The following is a 10,196-nucleotide window of genomic DNA, read 5'->3' as shown; positions in this document are numbered from 1 at the left end:
ATGTGAGACATTTGTGTGTGTGTGAGAATGAGAGAGATGAACTAATGTGTGTGAGGCACTTACGTCTGTGTGTGTGTAGTACTTTTGTGTAGATGTGAGGCACTTGTGTGTGTGTGTTATTTCTGTGTACGTGTGCGAGGCATTTGTGTTTGTGTGTTTGTATGTGAGACACTCGTGTGTGAGAAAGAAGAACTTGTGTGTCTGTGTGTGAGAGAGGCACATGTGTGTGTACATGTATATGTGAGATATTTGTGTGTATGTTTGTGTGTGTCAGAGAGAGAGGAACTTGTGCATGTGTTTGGCTAAGACACGTGTGTGTGAGTGCAATTGGAGACAAGCAGAAGACAAGAAGGATTGCCCTGCACTGAAACTTCATCAAGTTAATGTCAAGACAGCTTAACCCTGACTGTAAAAAACAGTGGAAGGAACAGTCTCGCATTAAAAAAACTTTTGTGGAATGTACAATGGGTTATAATCTCCCAAAGCAGAAACACAATGGATTACTTTACAATTCCATTGACCACAAACCCTCCCATGCACCATGTATTTTGCTTAAACTGTGCGGATGTGCACAGAAACATTATCATGCAGACATTATAATACAGCTTTATTGGCATATTATAATGCATAATTATACATATGCAGCAATGCAAACATTTGACTTGAAACTTTAACTCTGAATACTATTGCTAACAAATACTTTGTTTTTGGTTAAATCCCCCAGCAGACTCTCCCGGGTCTCTGGCCTGTTTACCAGGAATTCGCGGTATGAGAGTTCATTCTTGAAGGCTGACCTGCCAGACGAGGTGGTGAGAGAAGATGAAGGTAGTGAATCCAGGGTGCCAGCCCCGCTCCTCTGTGGGTTGGAGCCTGCTGGTCAGCTTGACCGTTTTGTCCTGCAGCTGGCAGCTGTGCCATGCCTGCCCCCAGCCCTGTGCCTGCTACGTGCCCACCGAGGTCCACTGCACCTTCCGATACCTCAGCACCGTCCCAGAGAACATCCAGGATCAAGTGGAGCGAATCAATCTGGGGTTAGTTTCATCACCTTGTCTTTTGTTTCTGTCTCACACTGGATTGATCTGCTTCTGATATTATATAAAAAGGGCCTGTCTTTTCCTTGCAGTTATAATAACCTGATGAAGTTAACAAGCGACAACTTCGCTGGACTGAAAAACCTTGAACTGTTGATGCTTCACAGCAATAAGATCCAAGAGATACCAGACAAAGCGTTTCAGGATCTGCAGTCTCTGCAGGTAACCAGCTGGAAGGATGGGTTTTCTTATTCCTGGAGTTGTGAGTACAGCTGGTAAAACTGGCATCCAGTGCCCATCCCGAGTTGCGCCGAGCGCTTATTGGTGGACTTTCTTGAACCTTGTAGTTACATAGGACGTTGAAGACAAGAAAAAACAATGGAGGTTTAAATCAGGATGCGTGGCATTGTGGTTAGCACTGCTCCCTCACAGCACCAGGGACCCGGGTTCAATTCCTGGCTTGGGTCACTGTCTGTCCAGAGTCTGCACGTTCTCCCTGTGCCTGCATGGGTTTCCTCCGGGTGCTCCAGTTTCCTTCCACATTCCAAAAATGTGCAGATTAGGTTGATTGGCCATGCTAACTTGGCCCATAGTGTCAGGCGGATTCGCTAGTGTAAATACATGGGGTGATGGGGATAAGGCCTGGGTGGGATTGTAGTTAGCACAGACTCAATGGGCCAAATGACCACCTTCTGCACTGTAGTGATTCTATGATATGTACATTAGGTGAATTGGTCATGCTAAAACTGCTCCTCGTTGTCCCAAAATGTGTAAATTAGGGAGATTAGTGGGGTAAATGCATGGGGTTACAATAATACGGCCTGAGTAGGATGCTTTGTCAAAGAATCAGTGCGGTTCCAGTCAATCACCAAGCCACTCATATTTTCTGCACTGTTGGGGTTCTGTGGTTCTATGGATAGGTCATTGTGCCAGTGCAGTCAGCATCTTCTCACTCCAGTCAATCGCCAAGCCACTTGTACCTTGTTCACATGATCTCAGTGTGTCGAGGCCTCCAGGCAATTGATTCCTCTGCTCCATTAGATGGTAAGTGTCCATGCAATGCAGTAATTACCTATAGCAGAAACTGACCACGTAATTATGAGCAGATTATCCACGGCTATAAAACTTGAATAGCTAGCTAAAGAGTTATGTATGTCAGTGTTGCTGAACTGTTCGTAGATCCTGTGGAATGGGCTAAAATAGTTTTTATCTGTTGACTTTTAAAAGGTTCTGAAGATGAGCTATAACAAGGTTAAAGCATTGAATCGTGAGACTTTTCATGGTCTACATAGCATAGTGCGCTTACACATGGACCACAACAACATTGAATTCATCAATCCTGAAGCATTCTATGGGCTCACTTCACTGAAACTGCTTCACTTAGAAGGAAACATGCTTCAGGAACTACACCGAGATACATTTATTACTTTCCGTCACAGCCAGATCTTCAAAATGTCTTCGATAAAGCACATTTATCTGTCAGATAATGCTCTAACATCCATTCCCAGTGACCTACTGTCTTCTATCCCAGAAATTGAAAGCATTTACCTTCATGGAAACCAATGGTTTTGTGATTGCAACTTAAGGTGGTTATCTGAACTCAATGAAAGACTACCAGGTCAGTGATTTATTTATCTATAGTAATATAAAAACAGTCATTTATCTGTCATGTTACCATTTCCAATGGTTCGCAGGTGATCACCACTGTATGGTTCATTCAGAGGTTATCTGTTCATAATACTCACAATGTAGGTGCCATGCTGGACACAGTGGGATGAAAAGTCACCTTGGCTAATAGTACAAAGCATGCGATGTTGCACTGAGTGCTTTGTCTAACCCAGAATATTCACATTCAAAACCACCTACTGCAATGTTCTGTTATAGGTGAATATCTATTTCAGTGTATTACCTTTCCTTGAAGTGGAGCTGTGTTTATTTGCACGGTCGTTTTAAGGCTACAAATTCTCAATTACCGTGAGTAACTACAGCATAAGGTTAATCAGAGTCCAGTTGCTTACGGAACTTGGAAGCGTTGAGAACTGGGAAAAGGATAGGATAGAACTTCAAAAGAAGGTGGACAAGTTGCTGGAATGGGCAGGTGGCTAGCAGATGAAATTCAGTGCAGAGAAACGTGAGGTGGTTTAGTTTGGTGGGAAGAACATGGAGAGGCAATGTAAAATAAAGAGTACAACTCTCAAGAGGGTGCAGGAGCAGCGAGAACTGGCTAAAAATATTGTATAGGTAATTGAGTTGGCAGGATAGGTTGGGAAGTGAGATTGCAGGGAACTGGGGGTGGAGTACTTGATTGGATTGAGGATTGGCTGACTGACAGAAAGCAGAGAGTTGGGATAAGTGGATCCTTCTCTGGCTGGCAAAATGTAACTGGCGGAGTACCGCGGGGTCAGTCCTCAACTGTTTACAATCTATATAAATGATCTGCAAGCAGCAACAGAGTGTAACATAGCAACATTTGCAGATGACACTAAGATAGATGGCAAAGCAGGCGGTGAAGGGTATGTAAAGATTCTGCAGATAGATATAGATAGGCAAGGAGAATGGGCCAAAATTTGGCAGATAGAATTTAATGTGGATACGTGTGAGGTTATCCATTTTGGCAGGAAAAATAGACAGGCTGTCTCAAATGGAAAATAGCCATTGCTCAAATGGAAAGCAGTTTCAAAATGCATCCAGACAGAAGGATCTGGGTGTCTTTGTTCATGAATCACAGAAAGTCAGAATGCAAGAGCAGCACATAATGAAAAAGGCAAATGGGATGTTGGCATTTATTGCAAAGTGCCTGGTGGATAAAAGTAGAGAAGTGTTTTTGCTGATGTATAAGTTGTTAGTGAGACCACATCTGGAGTATTGCGTACAGTTTTGGTCTCCTTATTTGAGGAAGGATGTGGTGGCATTGGAGGCAGTTCAGAGGAGGTTTACCAGATTGATTCCAGGAATGAAGGGGTTGAAGTATGAGTTGAGATTAAATGATTTGGGTTTATAAACGCTGGAGTTTACAAGGATGAAAGGGGACCGGATCGAGGTATAGAATATTTTAAAAGGGTTTGATGAAGTAAATGTAGACCAAATATTTCCTCTTACGGGGCAATCTAGAACAAGAGGCCACAGGTATAGGTTGAGAGGCGGTAGATTTAAAATTGAGATGAGAAGGAACTACTTCTCGCAGAGAGTGGTGAATCTGTGGAACTCACTGCCCCATAGCGCGGTGGAATCTGAATCAGTGAATGGTTTCAAGATGCAGATAGATAATGAAAAATGGGAACAAGGAATATGGGGAACAGGTAGTGAGGTGGATTTGAGACAAGGGAGAGATCAGCTATGATCTGACAGCAGGTTCAAACAGCAGAATTTGCCTGCTTCTACTCCTAATTTCTATGTTCCCATGTTAATCAAACATTCAATATCCTGGGCTTTGTTAAATAAGGCACAGAGCTGAAGAGCAAGGAGGTTATATTGAACTTTTATAAGACACTAGTTTGCCCTAAGCTGGAGTATTGTGTCCAGTTCTGGGCATCACACCTTAAGATGTAAAGGGTATTGGAGAGAGTGTGGAAAAGGTTCATGAGCATGACTCTTATGACAGACCTTCCATTCCTGGGATCATTATCAGGCTGTGGGAATTTATCAACTTTTAGCCCTATTAATTCATTAATTTTATTAATTAATATGGGAGTCTGTCAGAGATAACTATTACCTAAAATTGAAGCACATGAAACTGAAGACAAGTGATTAACCTGGTTAGGATATCTGTCAAGCAGAAGATGATAGGGAGTAGGGACTGGAATTATAATGGTACCATGTAATGTGTGGTGTGCCACAAGGATCGATGTTAGGACATCAACTATTCATCAGTGAACTAGCTATTCATTATGTATAATGATAAAATAGAAAGCCACAAATCCAAGTCTACCAATGAACAGAGATGAGTGCCAGCGTAGATGGAAACATAGAATGTCAAAGAGATATTGATCAATTAAATGAATAGCCAAAACTGTGGCAAGTAGATTTCAATGTAGGTAAATATGTTGCAGGGTCCATTCATTCCTCAGAATAGATGTAGACAGCACTGATACAAAGTTGGATTTCTTTTATTGAATAAAACTTAAAATTAACATTACAGAAAGCCTTTTACACAGAGCGTGGTGGGTGCCCGGAACTCGCTGCCGGGAAAGGCAGTGGAAACGGATACGGTAGTGACTTTTAAGGGGTAGCTTGACAAATACATGAATAGAATAAGAACAGAGGGATATGATCCCTGGAAAGGAAAGAGGTTTTAGTTCAGTTGGGCAGTTTGGAGGGTCGAATGGTTTGCTTCTGTGCTGTAATTTTCTTTATTTTTTGTTCTTTGTAAAGCGAAAAAAGGCTTACTTGAGAGAGAGAGAAAGAAGAGAGAGAGATCAACAAAAGCTAGCCCTGACATAGACTTGATCCAAACCTACACCGGACTGAACTGAACACATTTGGCTATAGAGCACATTACAACTGTTTGATTATGTGTGTTATGAAAGTATTAGATACAAACAGTGTCTAACTTCCGTAAACAATTTGCATCTGTGACCATGAAGGCTTTGTTTATGAAAAACTTTGTTTTGCTTATGAGAAAGCCTTGCTTGCACTGTAGTTTCAAAGAATGCAGTCAATTTTCCAAACTTAGCCCAGAATGCCTGTTGAGTTTTAAAATGAGGCCAAGTTAGCTTTAGCATAGTTAGTTATGTGGGCAGAAATATTTTCAAATGAAGTATTTTGCATAGACCGGACCGGATGGAATGCATCCGAGGGTCCTGAAAGAAATGGCGGAGGTGATAGTGGATGCCTTGGTGGTTATTTTCCAGACGTCGCTGGATTCCGGGGAAGTGCCGGAAGATTGGAAAACGGCTAATGTTACGCCGTTGTTCAAGAAGGGTGCCAGGCAAAAGGCGGGGAATTATAGGCCGGTTAGTTTAACGTCTGTTGTAGGTAAAATGTTAGAATCCATCATCAAGGAGGAAATAGCGAGGTATCTTGAGGGGAACTGCTTGATAGAGCAGACGCAGCACGGTTTCGTTAAAGGGAAGTCGTGTCTGACAAATTTACTGGAGTTCTATGAGGATGTGTCTAGGGCGGTGGATAGAGGAGAGCCAGTGGATGTGGTCTTTCTTGATTTTCAGAAGACGTTTGACAAGGTACGTCACAAGAGGTTATTGCAGAAGGTCAGGGGGCATGGAGTTGGGGGTAGGGTGTTAGCGTGGATAGAGGACTGGTTGTCAAATAGGAGGCAGAGAGTGGGGGTCAATGGGTGCTATTCAGATTGGCGGATGGTGACTAGTGGAGTGCCCCAGGGGTTGGTGCTGGGGCCTCAGCTATTTACCATTTATATAGATGATCTGGAGGAGGGAACCGAGTGTAGGGTGTCAAAATTTGCTGATGACACCAAAATTGGTGGAAAGGCAAATTGTGCGGAGGGTGGTGAGAGTCTACAGAAGGATCTAGATAGGCTGGGCGAATGGGCCAGGAAATGGCAAATGGAATTTAATGTTGGCAAGTGCGAGGTGGTCCACTTTGGTAGGAATAATGGTAGGAAGGATTATTACTTACGTGGAGAAAAACTGCAGCAGGCGACGGTGCAGAGGGACCTCGGGGTCCTTGTGCATGAGTCGCAAAAACCCAGCTTGCAGGTGCAGCAGGTGGTCAGGAAGGCGAATGGGATGCTGGCCTTCATCGCGAGGGGGATTGAATATAAAAGTAGGGAGGTCTTGCTGCGGCTGTATAGGACATTGGTGAGGCCGCAGCTGGAGTACTGTGTGCAGTTTTGGGCGCCGTACTTACGCAAGGATATTTTGGCCTTGGAGGGAGTGCAGAGGAGGTTTACTAGGCTGATGCCAGAGTTGAGGGGGTTGAGCTATGAGGAGAGGCTGAATAAATTAGGCTTGTGCTCGTTAGAGTTTAGAAGAATGAGGGGAGATCTCATTGAGACGTATAAGATGATGAATGGGATGGATAGGATAGAGGTGGAGAGACTCTTCCCGCTCAGAAAGGACAGTAGGACTAGGGGGCACAGCCTCAAGATAAAAGGGGGAGCGGTTTAGAACGGAGTTGAGGAGGAACTTCTTCACTCAAAGGGTGGTGAATCTCTGGAATTCTCTGCCCGTTGAAGTGGTGGAGGCTACCTCGCTAAATATTTTTAAGACGCGGGTTGATGGGTTTTTGATAAGAGAGGGGATTAAGGGTTATGGGGAGAGGGCGGGAATGTGGAACTGAGCCACGACAGATCAGCCATGATCTTATTGAATGGCGGGGCAGGCTTGAAGGGCTAGTTGGCCTACTCCTGCTCCTATTTCTTATGTTCTTATGTTCTTATGTAGACTGAAGGAAACTATACAAAAGATTTCACATATGTCACCCAGTTTGGATGTAAAACTGGCAGAATAGATACTTCCTAATTGTTAAAAAACTAGAAACAATGGAAGTCCAAAGAGACTTGGGGACCCACGTACCTTAAAAATACCATGAACACTTCCAGAAGATAAGGGCTAATGGAATGCTGGCTTTGATAGCCAGAGGAGTCAAACACAAGAGGGCAGAATTCATGCCTCAGGCAGACAAAGCCCTAGTGAGACCACAACAAGAACAGTAAGTGCTGGAAAATCTCAGCAGCTCTGACAGCATCTGTGGAGAAAGAACAGGGCCAACACTCAGAGTCAGGATGACTCTTCATCCGCAGTATTTTGCTTTTATCCTGGTTCGACCACACCTGAAATACTGTGAGCAATTCTGGGCACCACATCTTCGTACGGATCTTGGGGGCGATAGGGTGGCACAATGGTTAGCACTGCTGCCTCACAGCCCTAGGGACGCAGGATTGATTCCCAGCTTGGGTCATTGTCCGTGCGGAGTCTGCACATTCTCCCAGTGTCTGTGTGGGTTTCCTCCGGGTGCTCCAGTTTCCTCCCACAGTCCAAAGATGTGCAGGTTAGGTGGATCAGCCATGTTAAATTGCCCTTAGTGTCAGGGGGACTAGCTAGGATAAGTGAATGGCGTTATGGGTATAGGGTGGTGGTGGGATTTTGCTCAGTGCAGACTCGATTGGCCGAATGGCCTCCTTTTGCTCTATAGGATTCTATGATTCTACGAATGATATATTGGCCTTGGAACAGGTTTACCAGAATGATACCTGGACTTGCAGCATTGAGTTATTAAAAAAAGGTGGAATTTAAAGAGTTAATAGATGATCAGATCAAGGTTTCAGGATATCAAAGTTGAGCAAATGGGGTAGAATAGGATCAATTATTTCTACTGGTTGGGAACTTCAGGCTAAGGAACACATTTTACAATGAGGGCCAGACATTGCAGGAGTGAAATTAATAAACATTTTTTCCATCCAGTGTAGAAATTAGAATATAGTAAAAGAAACAGCAATGGATTCTCGACCAATTGCTAATTTTAAAACTGAACTGATGGCTTTTTGTTAGCCAAAGATAGTGAGAAATAGGAGGCATAAATGGGTATTTAGAGTTAGTTTATAGATCAGTTATGACCTCGTTAAATAATGGAACAGGCTCGAGGGGCTAACAAAGGAACTCTTATTACTATGTTCCTCTGGGAGGGAAACTGGCTTGGGCTCTAAGTTGGGACAGGGGAGCAGTAGGCAGTCATGATGGCAGAAAGACACCATAGTCTCACCCCTGCTCCCCATCCTTCCCCCTCCCCCCCCACCCCCCACCCCCCCACTCCCCCCCCCCCCCACTCCCAGGGATTGCAATGAAGATATAATCATAAGGATATATGGAAGATATGTGGACTGCTGCCTCACAGAGCCAGGGACCTGGGTTCGATTCCCGGCTTCAGTCACTGTCTGTGCGGAGTCTACAGGTTATAGATCACAGAATCCTACAGTGCAGGACGAGGCCATTTGACCCATCGAGACCACACCGACCACAATCCCACCCAGGCCCTACCCCTTAACACCATGCATTTAACCTAGCTAGTCCACCTGACACTCAGGGGCAATTTTAGCATGGCCAATCCACCTAACCCACACATTTTTGGACTGTAGGAGGAAATCAGAGCACCCGGAGGAAACCCATGCAGACATGGGGAGAATGTGCAAACTCCGCACAGACAGTGACCCAAGCCTGGTGCTGTGAGGCAGCAGTGCTAACCACTCTGTGTTTGTGTGGGTTCCCTCTGGGTGCTCTGGTTTCCTCCCACAGTCCAAAAGATGTGCTGTTTAGATGGATTGGCCATGTTAATATTTTCTCTCAGTGTACCTGAATAGGTGCAGGACTGTGGCGAGTGAGGGATTTTCACAGTAACTTCATTGCAGTGTGAACATATGCCTACTTCTAACACTAATAAACTCTACTTTAAGATAAGCCTCAGCATGTACCCAGATGTGACGCCCAGACATGACATGAACTTCCCGTAAACATATATAAAGTATGTTTAATATATTACACACAAATTATGTTGTATTAAATTTCAAGCATTAGGGTGTGAAAGTCAAGTGACTAGCTACCTTTATTAAGTGAAAAAATGTTCCTTAGCTGTTTTCCCAACTGTATTTTTAAATGTATCTTAACATTTGTCAAACAGGAAACATTTTTCACACAGAAATATTAAATAAATGTCTTGTTGAAAGGAACGTCCGAACTTATTCCAGTTGATAAATGTTCTGTCTTGTTCTTGAGCATATCACTTAAGTTTGGATTGCCCAAATTTGTCTTTGCATGTTTCTGCAAGATGTATCTACATTGCCAATTTCCCATTTAGAGCAAAGTAGCATCGCTCCAAGAGTTGCAATTTAACTTGGCAACGCAATACTACCCCCCATGTTGCTTTGAGTAAAAAGCTGCAGATGTGTATGCTTTTGAAGAGAGCTTCTAGTTAAACAACAGGTTAAGTAAGTGTCAACATGACAACTTGGCAGAAAGTGCAGTCAATTGGGCAAGAATTTGAAAAAAGAATCGGAAAGACAATTAACCTTGCTTTCTTATCATATATCACAAGCCAACACCCTCCCATTTAATTAAATTTTGGCTCTCAATAAAATGTATGAGGACATGATGCAGTTCACAGATAATTGATTTCTCTTTCTTGGCTCAATAGTGCTTATGAACTGAAGCCGCAAGTTGGAGTTTCCCAGATTAATGCCACTAGTGTTATTTTTGT

General features: G+C 43.5%; 1 protein-coding gene across 1 annotated transcript in view; it reads left to right on the top strand.

The window, feature by feature from the left end:
- Nucleotides 1-742: 742 nt before the first annotated feature.
- Nucleotides 743-10,196, top strand: part of igsf10 (immunoglobulin superfamily, member 10) — a 35,506-nt gene continuing 26,052 nt past the window's right edge. Inside the window, exons 1-3 of the mRNA XM_080186003.1 lie at nt 743-1,031; nt 1,124-1,253; nt 2,259-2,649. Of these exons, the coding sequence (XP_080042129.1) occupies nt 820-1,031; nt 1,124-1,253; nt 2,259-2,649 (733 nt within the window). The 5' untranslated portion in view covers nt 743-819. The remainder of the gene's footprint in view (nt 1,032-1,123; nt 1,254-2,258; nt 2,650-10,196) is intronic.

Source organism: Carcharhinus amblyrhynchos, chromosome 3 (genome assembly GCF_965287045.1).
Source record: "Carcharhinus amblyrhynchos chromosome 3, sCarAmb.v2.hapA, whole genome shotgun sequence".
Lineage (NCBI taxonomy): Eukaryota > Metazoa > Chordata > Chondrichthyes > Carcharhiniformes > Carcharhinidae > Carcharhinus > Carcharhinus amblyrhynchos.
This window is presented reverse-complemented; position numbering and strand designations above follow the sequence as displayed.